The sequence below is a fragment of the Desmodus rotundus genome, chromosome 8 (assembly GCF_022682495.2).
Source record: "Desmodus rotundus isolate HL8 chromosome 8, HLdesRot8A.1, whole genome shotgun sequence".
Classification (NCBI taxonomy): domain Eukaryota; kingdom Metazoa; phylum Chordata; class Mammalia; order Chiroptera; family Phyllostomidae; genus Desmodus; species Desmodus rotundus.
In genome coordinates, this window is record NC_071394.1 from 68,987,358 (window position 1) to 69,009,577 (window position 22,220).

Sequence of the window (22,220 nt, forward strand, 5' to 3'; positions counted from 1 at the left end):
TTATGATCAGCACAACTCTCAAGAGATAACTGGGTGTCATTTGATCAAAATCCATGTATTTAAGAAAGTTCTGTTAAGACGACAATTTGAAACACTACCCCAATTTTTATTTCCTTTGCTTCTACAAGTTGTGTTTTCATCCTTACCACAAGTTACACTTCCCATAATCAAACACTGCAGCAGCTTTAGATTCTGCCCAAGTACCTTTACAAGTAAACCAGTATATTACACATTATCTTAAAAAATTGCTGATTTTACAAATCTAAAAATGCGTAAATACATGCCTATCTACACCCGCAAAGTATTCTAAGCTTCAATGTTTTAACAGAGCCACACTGTCCAGATCAGGACTGCATGGATGCCTCTCCAAGCCAAAGAGTCATAGCTCCCTCACAGGCAATTCCACTACTCAGTCCACACCTTTGACAGGTGTAGTTACAATCAATCCCAACCAGATTAAATTTATCTAATATCATTTAAAATATGACGTTTTCCACTAATTTCTGTTCTGCTACATTTTCAAAACTGAAAAGCTACATTTTTTAAAATGTAGTAATTTAATGTTTTTACTTTTTAAATAGGAAAAGTACTAAAGATGTATTATGCATATATTTTCACTTTTTTGACCAGCAAGAATTTCAAATTCTTTTTACATGTTGGGTTCAGAGTCTAGAGTCTTACAGGTAAACAATCTGCTCCACAGGACAAAAAAGAAAATTTTAATCACTGAGCTTAAAATTAATCATTAACATTCTTTAGATCCTTTAATATGACTTTGCTTGCGGTGTGTTAAAAGAAAATGTGCCAATAATTAATCTTTTAAATATTCACATCTGAATCAGTTACTATTAGAACATTTTCATGAAGTCTGTGTAAGTGCACCTATACATACTTGTGGAAATTTACTTCCAAATGGGCATCAATATCTTAAACCAGCTGAACAAGGTTTCCCAACTTAAGTACAGAAGTATTCCGTCTATCCTAAACGTATTCTGTGAGCATCCTACAATTATCGATATAAAAAGCAAGAAGTCTCATCTATGATCAACATATGAATATCTAATAAATATTAAAATTATTAAACTATAAGTCAAAATGCAGATCTCTCATAGAGTTAAGTGACAGCATTTTAGTACATTCATCATTACTGTACTTTATTTAATAAAGATATACATTTGCCCTTGCAAAAATAAGAACTGCAAGTTTATAAACAAAACCACAGACCTGAAAGTCATGATGCTAATACTTCAATTTATAAGCAACAAGCGTAATCTATTTGTTTACAAACGGTCCATGGCACAATTAAAATAAAAATATCAAAAGGTCACAGGATCTTGAAGAACATGTTTATTGACATTAATTTCATAAATATTCTAAAGAAAATTTCAAGATTTCTTAACTTAAAATGTTTACAATCTGTTCTCATTGGCAAAATATCCCTCAACAAATAAGGTTAACAGGTCACTAAAAATGAATGTCACATTTAAAATTTGCTTCATTTTAACATTTCTGTAAAAACTTTAAAAAAAAATTTGCGAGAGCTATTTCTCCCTTTGATTACAGTAAATCAAGTTTTTATAGTAACTATTAGACATATTCATAAATACATCACCTAGCTGCTGTGAACATGACAGTCAAGTCAGTCAGTAGTATATTACTCTATAAACATAAACGGAGCCAAATCATTTTGGTATTTTTAAGTCATAGCAATTTAAGTAGTCAAAATGCAAAATTGTGGTTGCCACCCAAATCACCCAAAAGCGTTATGATACAGTATTAGAAATTGTTTGTATCAGCTTTATAAGTTCATCTGTGCATTTCAGGTATCTGAAACTAAAAAAGGGATTATTTCATATTTTGATAAAAATGTACTCAAATATTTCATAGCATTAGTATTTATTGCTTTATATGAATACTGTATTGAAAGCCCAAGCATTCAGTTTACACACAGAAATTATACAGTTAAACTTCGCGTCACAAAGGCAGTGAACACATTACATTCTACAAAATCTACTTTACAGAAATTTAAAAACTCTAAATATCAAAAGGTACAGCTAAAGAAACAGGTATAAATTTGGCAGCCAGTAATTGTGCCAGAGAAATTGCAGCTTGCATGACACTATATATGTGGATTTGAAAATATTGAGTTTAAAGTAATCATTGTGCTTTGTGTCTGTCTGAAAACTATAACACTGGCTGTTGAAGAAGCATGTTTAAAAATACTTAATTCACTTCAAAATGTCATACAAATTGTGGTGGTTTCTATGCACCCCTAAAGCTTTAGTCATTTAGCTCCAGTACATTACTAAAGTAATATATTAGTTCTTCCAGTACAGTGGTGTTTCATATCACTGACATTTGCATACTCTAGAATAATTTAAAAGAATGTGTAATATTCACAATGTTCAAAAAAAACAAGCCAAAGTTTAAGGAACCTACTGTTTCTTCTGAGATGTTTTCCTATCAGCTTTGTAAGTATTAATTCTACAAAATAGTAAGCTAATGTTTGAACACAATTTCCAAGATAAAGCACATGTTTTCATAAATAATGAAGTCTTTCTCCCAGGCACCTCAGAAGTATACAAAACATTTTTAGTTTGAACAGATCTCTTGGAATGTGTTTACTTGGAAATTTCAACAGACTTAAAGATTTCCAGGGTTTCTCAAGGGCCAGATTATACTTGAATTACACATAAGAGAAAGAAACTATCCTCTGAAAGAGTGAACTCAATTATTACCAATAGAAAAAGTATCCACTGTATTTATTCATCCCTTATAGAAACAAAAATATAACATTTTCCCCCATTTGAGTGTGTGTGTGTATATGTGTGTGTGTGTATGTATATATGACAAAGTTCCATTGTACACAAACAATAAAATCTGGAAATAAGCATGAAACCCTACAATTCACATTAAAATGTTACAACTATGACCAAAATATGAAAACTGCTGGAGCTGTCTGAAACAAGACAAAAAACTTTCTTGTATATGTATAAACTAATGATCTCCAAAAGGTTTTCAAAATTATAATTACTTTCCAGTTTAAAAACTTTAATTCTAAATTTAAAAAAAAATCTATACACAAACCACTGATTTGACCAAACCAAAAAAGTCAGCGGTAAGCAGGACCCAAGGAGCTGATAGTCACCTTTCTTGTATGTACAACTCTTTCAGGATTTATCCCACAAAATACTTTATTTTACAACCTGCTTCTCTTGTAAAACTAAAGGTCCACTTTATTACATAAAAGTTTTATACAGTGTAAAACCAGAACTGTATGTAAAATACTGTATCTAAATGTTTCTAAACAGTTAATCTTGTTCCATTGGTTCTTCTATGACTTCTACGGCTTTATCATCGTTTTCCATGGATGATTCTGAGAGAATTTCTTCAGTTTTACTGGAACTGGATCCTACTAATTCTTCTGTTTCATGGCAATAAGAACCACTACTTTCAGGGCCTGTATTTTCACTATCTTCAGAATGTAAATCTTTCTCAGCTTGAGTCAGATCGGATTCCTCCATTTGATTATTTTCCTCAGAAGTCTCTTCATTCACAGTTAAGGCATCATCAGATTCTTTTTCTTGGTTTTTTCTTTCTGGGATCATTTCTCTTGATGTCATAAAAGACTCTAAAAATAAGCAAATGTTGTTGTAGTTAAATTTTATTTTCAAAATACTTCCATAAGCTAAGTATCATAAATTGTGATATTCTACAGTTCAAATCATATCCCCTGAAACTCAGCAGCAACTAAATAAATGTGGGAGAAAAGCCCAACATCAGCATTATAAGGAATTCCATTATGTTACATTCTTTCACGCAAAAATGAAGTACAAGAATTTGAGGATCTCCTTACTCCACCCTTTTACACATGGTCTCTAAATACCTTCTTCTTCCTCTTCATCCTCTTCTTCTTCTTCTTCTATACAGTGTTGCCTGGTATAACTACTTTCTTTGTCTTTATCCTGAGATGAAGATGATGCTTCTGCTGCTTCTACCATAAGTGAAGAAATTTCACTGGAAGATGTCTGACTGGCTGTCTGTTTGACTTCACTTTCTTTGTCAAATCGAAGTCTTTTTACCTCATGCCCTTCAGTTTCCACAGCATATTCATCTGGATGTTTGTTTTTTATAGGGCTCACTGAGGAACCTTCTGATCCAGATGTCAGAGAGTCACTGTAAATGTTTTTTTTAAAGTGTCATTAGTAAGACATAAAAAACAAACAGAAAAATTTCAAAGGAACCTAAACTGTTTAATGAGTATTTCCTACTAGGAACTAGTCAACAAGGTATTATGACCTTTCTGTTCAATTTGCCAGTAAGTTACATGTCCTCCTATAATAAAATTACAAGTCTTGCCCTGGCTGGTGGGGCTCAGGATTGAGCGCCGGCCTGTGAACCAAAGGGTCACTGGTTCAATTCCCAGTCATGGCACATGCCTGGGTTGTGGGCCAGGTCCCCCTTAGGGGGCATGCGAGAGGCAACCACACACAGATGTTTCTCTCCCTTTCCCCCTCCCTTCCTGTCTCTTTAAAAATAAATTAAATCTTTAAAACAAAAAGCAAAACTACAAGTCTTCCATATGGAAATACTCTACACTCTCTCACTCATTTAGTCTTCTTTCCCTTAATGTGATGCAGAATATTTGAGATGGGATATAAATGTTGCCTTTCATGATCTACGATAAGAAATTATTCACAAAATTTCAACTCATTTACAAATATCTTTTCCAGTTACTTTCAAAAACGAGATGTACAATGCATTATGACCACTTCATTTTCTTAAGACTGTATTTTAAAGAGGACCTCCCCAGATTAGCAGTTTTACTCCTTTTCTATGCCCATCTTCAGCATGTGCTAAGAGCTCCTCTAACCACATTAAAACCTGTATTATACCACAAACAAGAGTGAATTGTAAGTAGTAAACTATGAGTGCTGAAAACCAGCAATAAATGCTAACAGTTTATTTTTTTAAATATTAATCACAAACAAACCTGTGATTTTTGTCCTCATTTTGCTGTAAGTTTGACTCTTTGCCATCTGTGCCCTCGGGCAAGCCATTTGCTGTCATGGGAACTGACAAAGAAACCTTTGGTCGGTTAAGTGGCCTGGGTGTTCCCGGCCCATTTATATTGGACCTGTGGTAAGATAAATGAACATCATTTTTTAAAAATTTATTTATTTTTATGCAGTTACAATTGTCTGCATTTTCTCCCCATCCCTCCACCCCACCCCAGCCAGTCCCACCTCTCTCCCCCACATCTACCCTCCCCCTTGATTTTGTCCTTGTGTCCTTTATAGCACTCCTATAGACCCCTCTCCCCACTATCCCCTCCCCACTCCTCTCTGGCTATTGTTACAATGTTCTTAATTTCAATGAACATCATTTTCCTATTTTGCGAAAAGTCACACCTTTCAAAGTAACTCTGACTTTCATATCCATAGGTTACCAATTAACTAATTGTTTAGTATATTCTATATCCTCCATAAAATGTCCAATTTTTTAAAAACTATATTGAGCCTGCTACTCAATATTAGGAAAATGTAAACTCTTTGAATATTAAAAATTAAGGGTATTACCTTTCAGTATAACTTGATGAATTTCCAGGAAACATAACACCATTCATTCGATTTAAACTATTGGAATTGTTTTTTCTATGAGAAAAAAAAATACTGTTATGTATGGTTTAATGTCTTAGTTTTGACAAGAATCAAGAGTCTACATTTTGTAAGATCACTGTCACAGAACCAAACAATAATCCTCTGCAAGAAATAACAATTATGGGATTCTCTTAATTAACAACATAGGTATATTCTTAAAAAAATTCTAAAAAGAAATTCTGTCTCTGTCTATGAAATCAAGAGATATTTTTAATCTTAAACCTGAACTGTTTAATGGGTATTTCCCATTAGGAACTAGCCAGCAAGTTATATAACCTTTCGGCTCAATTCTCCAGTAAATTCAATGTCCTGTAAGTAAAACTACAGGTCTTCCAGATGGAAATACTGTTTAGATCCTCTCACTCATTTAGTCCTGTTTCTCAATAGGAGGCAACATCCTTCTCATAATAACCCTACCACCACCCTGCATCCCAAGAGACATGTGGCATAGTCTAAAAATATTTGGGGAAGGGGCAGGGAGGAAAGGGGACACTACTGACAGCTAGGGGGCAGAGGCCTGGGACACTGCTAAACCTCCTATAATTTTCAGAATAGCCACTCATGAACAAAATGTTAATTTTTCCAAGGACTGTGCCCTTAACTGACATCTTAATGTGTCATATAAATCTCGAGAACTGAAAATATATAGTTTTCCATAATGAGGAGGAATGTCATCAAGCAGCTATCAGCTATTCCTAAAGATGCCCTAGGGAAAGGTATCTAGAATAGGATCCCAGGGCCAACTGACATGACAATAACATAAATCCAACAATGTGAAGATTATATTAAATCACAAATCCCTTTAATTCAAATGCCTTTATTGGAAAAACATACAGGTAATGTTATTAGTAATATTCTTCTTTGGAAACTGGGTGGTAAATTCAGAGTATTTATAAATATTATCATGCTTAATTAGACATAAAATAAATGCAACCTATTTTCAGACAAATATATTAGAAATATTGTAATTATTACAATACTATATACTAGAAATAGAAAAATCTCTATACTTACTCTGAAGAAGGATACACACAGCTAACAACCATCACATTCTACAAACAAAAATTGGTGATTTTAATATAAGTAATAGTACTACAACAAAGTTTAATCATTTGTTTTTAATTTCTCAAATTCATCCTGGTACATTGTTTCCATTTATTCTGATTTTACTAATAAAAGAAAATAAATGTTTAGAATTAAAAACTTATAATCAAACAAAAGTTAAAACAATAAAAGACCAAAATCTAATATCCTACTAATGCATTTATATTTTTGCCAGTCTTATTTCTTTTTACTTTACTTTAGTTACTTTGGAGCCATAACATCACATATTGAATGCAATAGAGTGGAATCATGCTCTACTTATTTCAGAATCACCCCAACATACTTAGATATTAAAGCTTTTAGGCCAAGTATAACCCATTTCCTTATAAAGCAGTACCAATCAAAGCCTGACGTGCAGTATCATAAAAGGGAAAGGATCAAAAAAACCCCTGGAATTTATTTACAATGTTGTATATTTATTGTTACATATTTAAACTTCAGTCACCTTCAAAGTACTCTCCACTTGATGCAATACACCTATGTAGACTTTTTCACTGCTCAAAACAGTTTTTGAACTTGTCAATTCTGATGCCTTTTAGTGCTTCTAGTGTTTTTTGTTGTTGTTGTTGTTGTACCTCTTCCACATCGGCAAAACGTTTCCCTTTGAGGACTTTTTTCACCAGGGACACACGCACAAAAAAGTCACTTGGGATGAGACTGGATGAATAGGAAGGGTGGGACACATGGGTAGAGGGGAGGTCATACTGGTTTTGGTCAAAACCTGCTGAACACTCAGCGTGTGGTGTGGCCAGGTGCACACTCATAAATCACCCATTGTGAAATGGGCAAACACGCTGAAAGCGCCTCCCCCCAAAGAAGTTCACTGAAGCGCAGTGCAGCCTCTCACACCACCACCAGCTGGCGCACTGATACAGATGGCTTCCTAGAACACTCACCTACCAAGAAAAGCCTGTACTTCAAAGGACCTGCCCTCCAGAGGATAATTACAGGTTTTTTTGAGTCCCACCATGAAGACCCCAAGAAATCAGACTCAAAATATTAACCTAGTAAGGCCCTACGATCTATTGTAAATCACTAAATAATGGTTTTGGATTCTTGCTCCCAGGGTATAAAATAAGTTGAGTTTGAATTATAATCTTAAAATGAACACTGGACTATGTTTTAGAATTAATCACTAAAGTGAGGGAATTAGCCACCCACTGGTTCAATTTCGGTTCCCAGGGCTACTTCACTGTCTTCCTTCTACACATCAACTTCCTTTAACACCTTGATGACATCTTTGTTCATCACGCTGTTTTGTCTGTCCAAAATGCGCTTCCCTTTTTATTAGCATCCCCTCAACTCACAGAAAACCTACTTCTTCATTCTTAAACCTGACATTTATCTTTCTCAGTATCTAATTTAAATACTTTATTTCAGTGATTTCCCAGAGTTGTATACTCTGAATTCTAGAACTGAAATAAATAAATTCCATGGAATAACAGGTTTGCAAAAATACTCTATTAAAGTTAAAATATCAATTATAGAACTTTGAAGAACATTTTGTATGTTGAGGTATACTATAAAAATCTGAGAGACAATAATAATAAGCTGCTTCCCTAAATTTAATTGATCACATGCCATCCTCTGCCCCTCTATTAAATCTCTCTGAAACTTTGACCACAATTCAGAAAACAATTTGGGAAAACACTTCAGGTAGGCTGACAAACTTATTTCAATAAAAGGTACCTATAACAGTTCTTACTCAACGTGTTCTTCTGAAATATATTATGCTACAGTTTAATATAATTCCAATAACAAAATAAATACCTTCTCTACTCCTCTGAGAAATTTGTCTGTTCCTGTATAATTTCTCCTTGGATCTGTTAGCAATTCACATAGTCGCTGAATGGTAAAAGGGATACTGCAAAAAATATAATTTTATAGTTTGAGCTCATTAATTACTAGGAACATTATTATTCTCACTATGTAAAGCTTTATCTAGTCAAGCATGTTAACTTACAAAAGAAAATGCTACAATAGGGAAATGAATGAATGAGTCACTTAAAAATCGGCAAGACAATAGGCAAACCTGTCTTTTTATTTAAAAAGAAACAATTTTCCCTTCTTTGCCTTAAAAAGCAATGCAGAACACCCAAAATTAACTTAAAGGTTAAAAACTGACTTGAGAAAAAATTTGAACATTATGAATTCTGATAATTCAATTTGAAGTTTACAAGATACAAATAAAATCAAGTTAGAGATTATTTTAATACAGAAATTTTCCCTCAAGCATTCTTTGCACACAAATGTTTCTTTAGTTTTCAAATAAAACCACAAAGATTTTGTTATAACACAGTAAGACAAGTGATTCCAATGAAAAAGTACTATAAATATAGTTCTGCTTTATAATAGTGTATATTTCATCAAATTTAAAGTAGATACAAAAATAATCAGTATTTTGATAAATGACTTATTGTTAACTTTACTAAAAAAACCTTGACTATATAGAATTTTCACTTGATGAAAACAAATGCAAAACTGACATAAGTTGGAACTAAAATCATTTTATAAAGTTTTGATCTCACATATTATTAGCATTCCTGAGAATTATAATCTGAACAGCAAATAGAAGCATCAGATAAGATAAATGCAGCTAAGAAATAGAAAATAAACTTCAGACTTTCATATCAAATCTATTTATTCTTCTAATAAGGAAAATTACAAAGCCTCACGTTAATGGTTAACATTAAAATAGCTGTTTACTATTTGTAGGCAATTTGACACAATTATCTCCCTCCACCCCAAGGTAAAGCAGCTAGTGAGCAATTTTTCCAGGATTCAAACCCACTTTCTACTACTTCAAATCCCACGTCCTACTTTCCTCTATACTACACATACAGCACTTAAAATCATAAGTTTATTTTCTGATTGCACAAACTAAATTTAATTCTCATATTCTTAGTATCAATACTATTCCTTATATTCTTACAAAGTTGGTATAAGACTTACAACAAATTTTGAAAATGTACAAAGTAAATGTTGTTCTTATGAAAACATAAAACATTTTAGTTATTTGAGAAGGCAACAATCTAATAAACAAAATAAACTGACAAACAAAATGGTGATGGCCAGACAGAAAGTCGGGGCAGGGGCTGGGGGTAGCTAGGGGAGGAAGGGGGATATTTGTAATAAATATCAACAATAAGAATAAAATTTTTTTAAAAAATTAAAAGAATCAATCTTTTCTCAAGTAGCATCAAACGTAACATCAGAAAACTATCATTCTGCCAAAAGACTGGACACTAACTATATGATGAAATGTTCCTGATATCATAAATATTCAGAAGCAGCCAGAAATACGTAACATCCTTGATGTTCATCGTGACTGCTACAAGAAATTCCTTAAGCACAGGGGTGTCCAACCCGTGGCCCAGGATGACTATAAACTGCAGCCCAACACAAAACTATAAATTTACTTAAAACCTTTTTTTTTTACTCATCAGTTTTCATTAGTGTTTGTGTGGCCCAAGACAACTCTTCTTCCAGTGTGGCCCTGAGATACCAAAGGGTTGGACACCCCTGTTGGCTCAGGGTTTCTGAAAGATAGAGTATTCTTTTCCTTGATTTTGAAGATCTATTCAGCATAAAGTACACTGTCAAACTAAGAATCTTTAAAATGGAAAAAAGCACAAAATACACCAACATCATTACTAATAATAAAACAGTAAGCTTACACATGTTTTTTGCTCAATTTTATAAAGACAACACGTAATTGGAAACCTATAGCTAATACACAAAACTATAACTCCATTTTAAAAACAAGCATTTTCCCGACCTACAGTGTGTATGTGTACAGTAATACACATCAGTTTCAGAACTGTCTGTCTTATCTCATAATTGAAAGCTTCTAAAGGGTAGGATGTCTTCGGATATATTATGGTCAATATGTAATTTAGTTAAATACATATATAACTTAAATGCATTACATGACTTCAGAGTATAGTGGTATGCCTGAACCTTAGCCCCTCTTCTATATCACTACTCTCCAAACCTTATACACACATTACCTGTTGTTTCCTAATTAAATATCTCATATTGATAAGGTAATCACAACGGTGTCTATATTATTCAAAACTAAATAAAATAGCACTCGGTATTAAGAATTTTTAAATACTTAACTGACAAATACTTAGACAATGACTAGTTATGTCTTTTCCTCAACTAAGTATCTTTCACACACCAAAAGCTAATAATTTCTCTTAAATTAATACTAGCTTTTAAAAAATGAAAAACCTAAAATTTCCTGTTTAACAATGTTTACACTAAATGTTTGGCTAATTTTCCTTAAATAGGTAAGTAAAATCACAGTCAATTATGTTTTCATGAATACTATTACTTTCGGGGGAATATGTATATTATGTTTACACAGCAAAATCAACAATAACAGCCTATGATAAAATAGGTTTACATTCTTAGATGCTTTCAAAGTTTTTAAAGTCTATTTAACAAGTGCCCAAGAGATGGCACTAAAATGTCATGTAACACTTTCCCTTCCTCACTTGAACAGACTAAAACATTTACTTATAAATAACAGTATTCACTGGAAATTTCAACACAATTTTGACAGCTGCATTAACAGATCTCTTTACATAATTTTTACTTTCAGATAACTATAAGGACTTATAATAAACTAGAAAAACTTACTATCTGAGCAGATAGACATGTATATAATTATAATAATGGTAATAATAGTATGTACCAACTGCTAAGAGGATAGATAGGTTTGGTTTCTGTTACTCTTCCATTAGACATAGCACACAAAATAGTTTATTCTATCTCCTGAAAATATAAAGGCTTTTCCCAATAAAATTCACTAGCTGAATTAAGAAACATGTCATAAAAAGAAAACAAGAACAAAAAAGGGCACTACTCACTCTCAGTGAAAACTATGAACCACAAGTACTAAATTTGGGGTAATGGGAGGATGACTGTTTATTGTAATAGGTGTACTGTAAAATAAGTAACTTAGTAGAAAAATATTTTGGGTTATTTTAAATAAAATGCATTCCATTTATTCAGCAATATTTAACCTTTTTGCCTACACTGTATAAGATGAAAAACTAAGAGTATTAAATGAACTGAAAAAAAAAAAAAAAACATTTTAAAAGGACATAACTAGCCAGCATTTAAAATTTAAAAAAAAAAAAAAAAAAAGATTGCCTACGAAATCCAATACACACACAGTAAAGGGTTCAAAAATGAAGAGTCCTTTCAAATGACATTGCTCATAAATGCTGCAGAAAACTGCCAACCAGTCCTCTTTTAATATATAAATTATAAGGAAATTATTATTTCATGTCTCATAGATTAAAAAATAATACTGGATAGCTGACTGGGAGACCTTGCCCAAACTGAATTTACCTATCTTAAATCATCATGTCCTTGTATCAGGAACATAGGGATTCTGAAATCACACTTCTCACATGAAGATCATGACAATTAAATATGACATAATATTCATAAATCACTTAATAGTACCCAAACTATTTTTTAAGTGTTCAATAAATCTTAGATCTTGTCATCCTCCTGATCTCATCTACAATTTAATGGAGATTGCAGGAAGGCACAAATGCTCCACAACACAGAGAACCAAAAACATATCTGTTTTAAAAAATATTCCTTTTAATTCCAAGGAAAGTAATCACTCCTGATTACATAGGATTATACATTTCACATTAGTTATATATCTTAATTTGACTGCAATCTGTCCCTGTGTAGACTTAAAAAAAAATTATGTCTTATATACCTTTAGGCTATGAGGATTCAAATACCAAGAAATGCTACTGAACATCAGAGAAAGGCATGTAAGCATAATTGACTACCTTACCTCTATGTTGTCTTTATTTCTATTATTAATTGGCACATTCATACAGTGCTTTACTTAATAGAATTACTTAAGTCAAACGTGAACATTTAGGTGGAAACTAACTTATTATTTCACAGTTATGAAAGGTTGAATGGATTGTTTTGTTTCCTCTTAAGTCCTACAAAAGTCAGGAATACCATTGGAACCCTGTAATATTATCTTTATTTGAAGCAATATCCTTCCTATACTCAGCCTTTATTTAACATGTGGGTAAATATACACACACATAAATCTTCATAAACATACATTTTGTATCTCAAATCAAATACCAGAAATTGTGACATTTATTGATAATTTCAATGTGAAATGACTAGTATAAAAAATTAAGTAAATAATCAGCATCTTAAATAATGGTTAAGTAACCCTTAACTACTACCTGTATCATTCCCCATCCCAAAATAAAAGTATAGCAATTGTCAATACTTTTAAGTCAAGTTTATCTTCAAGATTTGGGTTTATTTCTGGGCTCTCTGTTCTGCCCCATTGGTCTATTTGCCTGTTTTTATGCCAGTACCAGGCTGTTTTGATTACAGTGGCCTTGTTATACAGTTTGAGATCACGTATGGTGATCCCTCCTGCTTTGTTCTTCTTTCTCAAAATTGCTGCAGCTATTTGGGGTCACTTATATGGTTCCATATGAACTTCTGAAATGTTTGTTCTCTATCTGTGAAATACGTCATGGGTACTCTAATAGGGATTGCATTGAATCTATAAATTGCTTTGGGTAGTATGGCCATTTTGATGATGTTAATTCTTCCAATCCATGAGCATGGTACATGCTTCCATTTGTTTGTGTCTTCCTTCATTTCTTTCTTCAGTGTTGTGTAGTTTTCTGAGTACAGGTCTTTTACTTCTTGCTTAGGTTTATTCCTAGGTACTTTATGTTTCCTGTTGCTATATCAAATGGGATTTTTTTCCTGATTTCTGTTTCTGCTGTTTCATTGTTGGTATACAGGAATGCCTTTGATTTCTGAGTACTGACTTTGTATCCAGCTGTTTTGCCAAATTCATTTATTAGGTTGAGTAGTTTTTGGGTGGAGTCTATAGGATTTTCTGTGTACACTATCATGTCATCTGCAAACAATGACAGTTTCACTTCCTCCTTTCCAAACTGGATGCCTTTTATTTCTTTTTCTTGTCTGAATGCTGTGGCTAGGACTTCCAATACTATGTTGAATAGGAGTGGTGAGAGAGGGAATCTTTGTCTTGTTCCTGATCTTAGTGAGAAAGCTCTAAGTTTTTGTCCATTGAGTATGATGTTGGCTGTAGGTCTCTAATATATGGCATATATTATGTTGAGGAATGCTCCCTCTATTCCCACTTTGCTGTTTTTTTGTTTTGTTTTGTTTTGTTTTCAGGGGAGGGACATTCAATCTCAAGGCTTTATTTTGAAAATTTGGTTCCAGATATGTCTCCATAACATACATCACACCTTCCCTCACACTTGAAGACAAAAATCCTCAAGAGTTCACCACATTTGGGTGTTGTCATTTTTAGAGTAAGCTTTTGTTCTTCTATAAGAAGTATCTCTCTGGATTCAAACCACAGAAATGTAGATGAATGTTATTATCATCGTGTAATCGTTTAAAAGTCAAATCCAAATTGAAAGCTGACATCATGCACTGAAAGTTTATGATCATTTTCCACCAGTCCTATGTTCTTGTAGTTGATTTCAATTGCTGGTACAGGTGATTTTAAGATGAATTATTCTGTGACAACACCATTCATGTTGAGATCACAAAACTATGTTTTTGATAGTCTTTAAAATTTTTTCTTAACTTTTGTCTTCAATAGGTACTTCCTCTTTGCTGTTCTGACCAGTGACCTTTTTCCATCTATCCTTAGCTTTTTCTAAAAAGTATTTTGGAGTTGTACTAATGCTTTCTCTTTGCAAAGGCTTCTTAATCATCTTTTTCTTTTGTTTGCTGAGTAGTTTCTGGAACCCCTTTAAGTACTCTGGAACAGGACATCCTGCCTGCTGTATGACATTGGCAATGCTTCTTAATAATGGTTTATCATCTTCAGAGAAAAATGTAACAGCTTTTCCTTCATGTCCTGCTCTTCCAGTTCGACCTATCCTGTGGATATATTCCACGGAGCTCGTTGGAAAGTCATAGTTGATCACCAAGTTCACGCCTTTGAAATCAATCCCTCTGGCTAGCAAAGCTGTACAAATAAGGACCCAGATTTTTCCTGCTCTGAAGCTGTGGACTGTGTTATTTCTCTGTTCCTGTGTTCTGTCCGTATGAATAATATCCACATTAACACCTTCATATACGAGCTCATGGAAAAGTTCTTTAGCCCTTTCAATGGACTGAACAAAAACAAGAACAGGTGGATCGAACCCTTTTTAATAAGTTGTCTCATGGCTCGAAGTTTTCCAGTCTCAGACCCAACAAAGAGAAGCTCTTGTTCTAGTCTCTACTGTAGAATTCCTTGCTCCAATGGACACGCTGTCCAGGTTGAGTTTGCACCACTGCTCAACGTCATATGCGAAAGCTGCACTGAACATAGCTCTTCTGACCTTGTGGGATGTGCAGGCCAGGAAAATAGAATCCAGCTGGTCTCTGAACCCAGTTTTGCCATCTTCAAACAGTTTATCTGACTCGTCTACTATCAGCCATTCAACACTTGTTAAGTCTATTCCTGGAGGATCTTGTTTTAATAAATAGATAAGTTGATTTGGAGTAGTCACAAGAATATCAAATTTCTTAGATGATTTTGGTCCAAATTTCTTGGCTGCAACTGCTGCTTTGTGGATCATGTGTATCCTGAATCCTGTTCCCTCGGATATTTTTACTAGCTCTCGGTGAATCTGGCAGGCAAGTTCTTGCATTGGCGATATAATCAGGGCCCTGAAGCCTTTACTTGCAGGTTGTTTCAGGTGCATTAAAATGGGAATGCTAAAAGCCAAAGTCTTTCCAGATCCAGTTGGAGCAGAAGCCAGAAGTTCTGGACCACGCAGCATAACTGGAATGGCTTGCATTTGGATTGGCGTAGGTATCTGGAAGCCTGCATCTAGAATGTTCTGAAGCAGTTGAGAATTGATTTTATATTCCTGTTCAAGTTGCTGAAATGTAGCAATTGGGTCAGGAAGATCAGTTCCTTAGATGTGAATTTTGTGTTTATTCTGCAAGAAGTTTATCTTTTCTGATGTGCTCCAGCTTCCCTGAAGTTAGTATATTTTCTCTTTTAACTTTTTTATCTTCAATTTTCACTTCCACTGATGATATCCACCGTATAGAATCTTCTTCTTCTGAAGTAATTTCTGAAATCATCTTCTTCCTCTTTTTTTTGTTCTGCTCCCTCTTCCTCTCAGTTAGGTTCTCTTCTTTTCTCTCTGCATCTTGGAGCTCCTGATGAGTTCTTGATTCTCCACACTCACCTGGGACAGACTTGTTTCCAAAAAAGTACAGTCTCTGTAGCATCTCTGAAGAATCAAAGTCATATTTCCTTTTTTCTATCTGGAACTGCGCTGTGTCCACAGAGAAGCGTCTCACATTGAATTTGGCTCCAGTGCCAAGCCGGTGAAAGAGATCATGCATATCCATCTTTACCCAGAAAGCTCATGCTGAATGTTTTTATCTTAAATGGGTGCTGTACCTTATCAAATGCTTTTTCCGCATGTATTGATATGATCATGTGATCTTTGCCTTTCGTTTTATTTATGTGGTGTATTATGCTTATTGATTTGCGAATATTGTACCGTCCTTCCATCCTTGGGATCAATCCCACGTGGTCATGGTGTATGATCTTTTTAATGTATTGTTGGACGCTGTTTGCCAATATTTTGTTGAGGATTTTAGCATCTATGTTCATCAGTGATATTGGCCTACAGTTTTCTTTCTGTTATGTTGCTATCTGGTTTTGGGATTAGGATGATGCTGGCTTCATAAAAAGAGTTTGGGAGTCTTCCATCTTCTTGAATGTTTTGAAATAATCTGTGGAGGATGAGGGTTAGTTCTCCCTTAAAAGCTCTGTAGAATTCTCCTGTGAAACCGTCTGGTCCAGGGCTTTTGTATGTCGAAAGCTTTTTGATTACTGTTTCAATTCATCAGGTGTTATTGGTCTGTTCAGGCTTTCTGCTTCTTCTTGAGTTTTGGAAGGTTATATTTTCTAGAAATTTGTCCATTTCATCTAGGTTTTCACATTTCTTGGTGTATAGTTCTGCATAATAATTTCTCAGAATCCTTTGTATTTCGGTGGTATCAGTTCTATCTTCTCTTTCAGTTCTGATTGTGTTTATGTAAGGAGATACAAGCATAAAATGGAGCAAAAATAGCCTCTTCAACAAATGGTTTTGGGAGATCTAGACAGCCACGTGCAAAAAAATGAAATTCGATCACCAACTTACACCAGACACAAAAATAAATTCAAAGTGGATAAAAGACTTAAATAGAAGTCGTAACACCATCAAAGTCCCAGAGGAAAACATTGGCAGGAAAATCTCAGACATTCCACGCAGCAACATCCTCACAGACACATCCACTAAAGCAAGGGACACAAAGGAAAGAATAAACAAATGGGACCTCATCAAAATAAAAAGCTTTTGCATGGCTCAAGAAACAGCATTAAAATGAAAAGAGAACCAACAGTATGGGAAAACATATTTGCCAAGGATACCTCAGACAAGGGCCTGATTTCCAAAATACATAAAGAACTCACACGACTCCACTCCAGGAAGACAAACAACCCAATTAAAAAATGGGCAAAGGACTTGAACAGACACTTCTCCAAGGAAGACATACAGAGGGCCCAGAGACCTATGAAAAGATGCTCAGCATCACTAGCCATCAGACAGATGCAAATTAAAACCACAAGGAGGTACCATCTCGCACCAGTCAGAGTGGCCAACAGAAACAAATCAACAAACAAATGTTGGAGAAGATGAGGAGAAAAGGGAACCCTAGTGCACTGTTGGTGGGAATGCAGACTGTGAGGCCACTGTGGAAAACAGTATGGAATTTCCTCAGAAAACTAAAAATGGAACTGCCCTTTGACCCTGCCATTCCGTTGCCGGGATTATACCCTAAGATCCCTGAAACACCAATCCAAAAGAACCTGTGAACCCCATGTTCATAGCAGCACAATTTACAGTAGCCAAGTACTGGAAGCAACCTAAGTGCCCATCAGCAAATGAGTGGATCAAAAAACTACGGTACTTTTACACAATGGAATTCTACGCAGCAGAGAGAAAGAAGGAGCTTATTCCCTTTGCAACAGCATGGATGGAACTGGATAGCATTATGCTAAGTGAAATAAGCCAGGCGGTGAGGGACAAATACCATATGATCTCACCTTTAACTGGAACATAATCAAGAAAACAAATAAGCAAGCGAAATATAACCAGAGACATTGAAATTAAGAACAATCTAACAATAGCCAGAGGGGAATGGGGAGGGGACAGTGGGGAGAGGGATTTAGAGGAACTACTATAAATGACACATGGACAAAATCAAGGGGGAGGGGGGTGGGTTCAGCTGGGGCGGGGTGGAGGTATGTGGAGAAAAGGCAGACAACTGTAATTGAACAAGAATAAAAAATTTTTTTTAAGTCTTTAAAAAAGTAAATCAAGTCTATCATCTTTTTTAGAGGCTACTGTAGTTATTTTACTTTCATCAAATAAGCATGTCAAAAAATTCTTTATATTTCTGCGAGTTCCAACCTTCAAATTTAAAAAAATTTATTATAGAGCGCATCACCTCAAACCGTATTACCACAAGATAAAACAAGATGGGGAGTACGGTAAAGAGGGAAGGCTACTACATTGTTTTGATTCTCAACTAGTTATGCTAATAGAGTGAAGAGAAAGTAAATGAACAGATTTTTAACTAATAGAGTATATATGCTCAACAAACAATGACACAGATAATTTTTTAAAATGCAAAAACACTCTCTCTAGACAAACCAAGCAGCAGAAAAGCTGGCATGCACTAAAATAGGTCAGGGCAGTAAGAGAACAAAGCAGCGAAAAAAGGCTAGAACCCATTCTCTCATCCCTAAACAGTCTTAAACTGTAAAGCAAACAATACAAGATAAAAAATGGGAGTATGTGTTTTGTATCTACAAGCCAGATTTAAGAGTATGAAAATCTCACATGGGACCTTTAAAAAAAAATAAGAAGAGGCACACTTTGAAGTGCTGAAACTTACAAGAGATGTCTGTGTCTAGGCCCATATATAACACAATCATGTGTAAGATTTCAGGACAAAGCAAAATCTGGTTAGTCAGGTATATGAAAATACTTTAAAGAAAATAATTCAACAGTAAGAAAACACTATTATGACAAAAGAGGATAAGCAGCTGTGACTATGCCTGCTTAGAGATGATGTTAAAGATTGTTGGGTATCATGTGGTTGAGCACTTACTTCAGACCTCTCTTGCAAAGCCACATAATATTTTAGTCAATTACCCAAAATAAAACTTCCTGTTGATTTCAGGGAGGTCTAACATCATTGTCAATGGAGGGACAAGACTTACGTGGTTAATTTACTTTTACATTCATTGATTCTTTCAGTCTCAATAATTTAGAGGACCTAATTTTTAAAAAACTTCTAGGAATGAAACACATTTTCTCTACTCCTCAAAACCTCTCTTTGTATACCATTACAGGAATGAACTAAAAGCGACTGGCAGTTTCTAAATTATGTTCCTGGTGTCCATAACAGAAAGATTTTAAAAAGTGGCCCTGGTGTGATTAAATAAGCGTATATACTCTTCTTGTTCATTATAATCCCAGACAGAGGGCTTAAAAGGGCAATGAATATGTTTTAACTGACCATTCCATTAAGTTACTAATTGTGTTAATTTAATTTTTGGTGTTTCCTCACCTAGAAGAAAATGTAACTTTAGTTCTAGAGAGTAGCTACAATTCATCTTCTATAAAATTTTAAATTCCAAAAGTAATCTTAAAAGGACAAGAAAATATAACTAATTAAAAGAATAATAAAGGACTTACGCATTTAACAAGGCAATTCTATCTACCATGCCCCATTAAACCAAATGTAAATATAGAAATGTTTTTTTTTTAAGATTTATTTATTTTTAGAGAGAGGGGGAGGGAGGGAGAAAGAGAGGGAGAGAAATATCATTGTAGGGTTGCCTCTCACATGGCCCCCACTGGGGACCTGGTCCACAACCTAGGCATGTGCCCTGATTGGGAATCGAACCAGCAACCCTTTAGTTCGCAGCCTGCACTCAGTCACTGAGCTACACCAGCCAGGGCAAGAAATGTGTTTTTATTCCTTCTGTTCCTTCAATTCAATACTTATTTGAGAACCTACTATACTCAGGCATTCACTGTTCTAGGCCTTGTTTGGAAAAGACATTAGCCCTACTTTCCAGAACTTTACAGTTCAGGAAATCAAGCCAACATGTAAATAGAAAATTTCCACTTCAAAGAGGAAAAATTTAGAAGATGACTATACACAGAAATAATTTTAGAAAATGGACGATCTATTTCATGTCTAAATACCACGTACCATTTAATACAGTTTTTACTAATTAAACACAATAAGCTAGTCAAGAGACAGACAAATACCATATGATCTCACTTATATGTGGAATCTAATGAACAAAATAAACTGACAAAACAGAAAGAGGCGTGGACCTATGGAAGAGACTGAATGCTGTCAAGAGAGGAGGGGAGAGAGGAGGTACTAGATGAAATGAAAGGAGCGGGCTGGAGGTGGAAGAGGTTGTTATGATAAATGGTAATAGGAAAGAATACAAAAAAATACAAACTGGGAAAAAGAAAACATTGTCAAATGCTAACAAAATTGCATGCAAACTCCCCAAATATATTTCAGTTTTTCAAACACAGGCTGCTTTTTTTCTTAAAGTGGAACCTCAAGTAAAATTAGGAACAAACAAACAAACAAAAAAAGGCGAAGGGATTAGCTAAAGAAACATGTATTGTGACACACAGACACAGACAACCATGTGGTCATGGCCAGAGGGAAGAGGGGTGGCGACTGCGTAGAGGTAGGCAAAGGAGAGGAAATGAGGATATCTGTAATAGTGCCAACAATAAAGTTAAAAAATAAAAAATACTTAAAAAAGCAAAACAAAAAAGGATCTAAAACTTCAATTCATGAAAGAGTCAATAAGGACATAAAAAGATGTTTAATTTCTCTTGCAATCTAAGAAACAAGCCCACACACATACACGCAAAAATGAAGAATCATACCATGTGCATGAATGACCATATCTGTATGTATGAACACATTTGTGATGTCAATTTGGCAGTATCAATGACCTAGCAATTCCATTCTACAAATTAAAAGCAACAATAAATTTATACATATAATAAGTACATTAACATTCATCAACACAAGAAGACAAGAAGGTATGTACAAGGATGCTCACTATAAACACTACTTGTAAGAGCCAAAAATAAATAGCCACCACCAATGGAGACAGGGAAAATGAATTATAACCTGTTCATATAATAGAAAATAATGCAACCATTTTAAATAATAAGTAAACAAAAGACAGAGCTGTAAATGTACTAATACAGAGATTGCGAAGCTCTTCTAAAGAGAAATTTTTTTACAAACATATAAAATAATCTTTTTTTTTCTTTATGTACTCCTATGACATCTGGGGACCTTTTTAAAACTGTGACATATATCATTTTGTAATTTAAAATATAATCCACTATAAATAGCAGGAGTTATACACTAAAAAGGACAAACCCTCAAACTGGCTGAAAAAGAAATGAAATGCTACTTCTACCCACCACTCTCAGCAAAAAATTTTAAAGCAACTATTTCATATTCACAACATGAAGATAAAATTGAACAGGATTATAGACAGGTCTCAATGTACCAATATATTATGCTACAATACAGACAAAAAAGGATAAATTAAAAAATAAAACTATTAACATATTATTGATAAAGATGGATTATGCCTGATTAGAAAAGTGACTCATAAACTACCATTCTGAAAATTAAAATTAAAAAACGTAAGTTCAAAATACTCATGATTCAAAGAAGAAACATGTTTTAAAAGCAACTTGGTATGTTTAAGTATTTTAGACATTTAATAACTATTGAAGTTATTTTTGGAAGTAGGTCAATTACCTGATAAACAGACTAACAAACTACATTTAGATTTATTTAATAGGCTACATACATCTGTGTCCAGTCCAACTTAATTTGAAAGAATTGAAAATGGTATTACTAAGATAACTTTCAACAGTACAATAGAGTACATACGGAAAATAAGCCTCCTTCCAATCCTAAATCCCTGGGGTGACCATCGTTGATGAAACTCAGAGATAAACCTGTAATTTCTGTCCCTCCCCCACTAAAATATTTCAGTAACCAACTGAAATCAAAGTGTAAGAATTTGCTATTTTAAGCAAAACTCCTAAACTTAAAAACAAGGGAACATGGAATATAACAAAGAATTATCTGAATTACACTATCTGTTGGAAATCCCATGTGATTAAATAGTTGAGACTGTTATGCAACCTAAAAATACACGAAAACCCTTCAAATAAAATCTGTCCCTAAATATGAATTTATGGTTAAAATATCCATAATTCATTCAATTTGGTATCGTCTCCCCACATTCGAAAT

General features: G+C 34.2%; 2 protein-coding genes across 6 annotated transcripts in view; both read right to left on the reverse strand.

Moving 5' to 3' along the window:
* Positions 1–1,137: 1,137 nt before the first annotated feature.
* Positions 1,138–22,220, reverse strand: part of PPP4R2 (protein phosphatase 4 regulatory subunit 2) — a 56,580-nt gene continuing 35,497 nt past the window's right edge. For all 5 annotated transcript variants that reach the window (XM_024556691.4, XM_024556689.3, XM_024556690.3 and 2 more), the window contains 6 exons: positions 8,535–8,628; positions 6,675–6,712; positions 5,580–5,654; positions 4,994–5,137; positions 3,887–4,176; positions 1,138–3,631 (listed from right to left, as the gene is read on the reverse strand). In XM_024556691.4, the coding sequence (XP_024412459.1) occupies positions 3,312–3,631; positions 3,887–4,176; positions 4,994–5,137; positions 5,580–5,654; positions 6,675–6,712; positions 8,535–8,628 (961 nt within the window). In that variant the 3' untranslated portion in view covers positions 1,138–3,311. The remainder of the gene's footprint in view (positions 3,632–3,886; positions 4,177–4,993; positions 5,138–5,579; positions 5,655–6,674; positions 6,713–8,534; positions 8,629–22,220) is intronic.
* On the reverse strand, positions 11,925–17,269 carry LOC112301243 (probable ATP-dependent RNA helicase DDX52). The gene is given in 4 exon segments (XM_053929573.2): positions 11,925–14,985; positions 14,988–15,049; positions 15,051–15,785; positions 15,787–17,269. Coding segments are annotated over 4 exon segments (1,773 nt in total). The 5' UTR covers positions 16,185–17,269; the 3' UTR covers positions 11,925–14,407.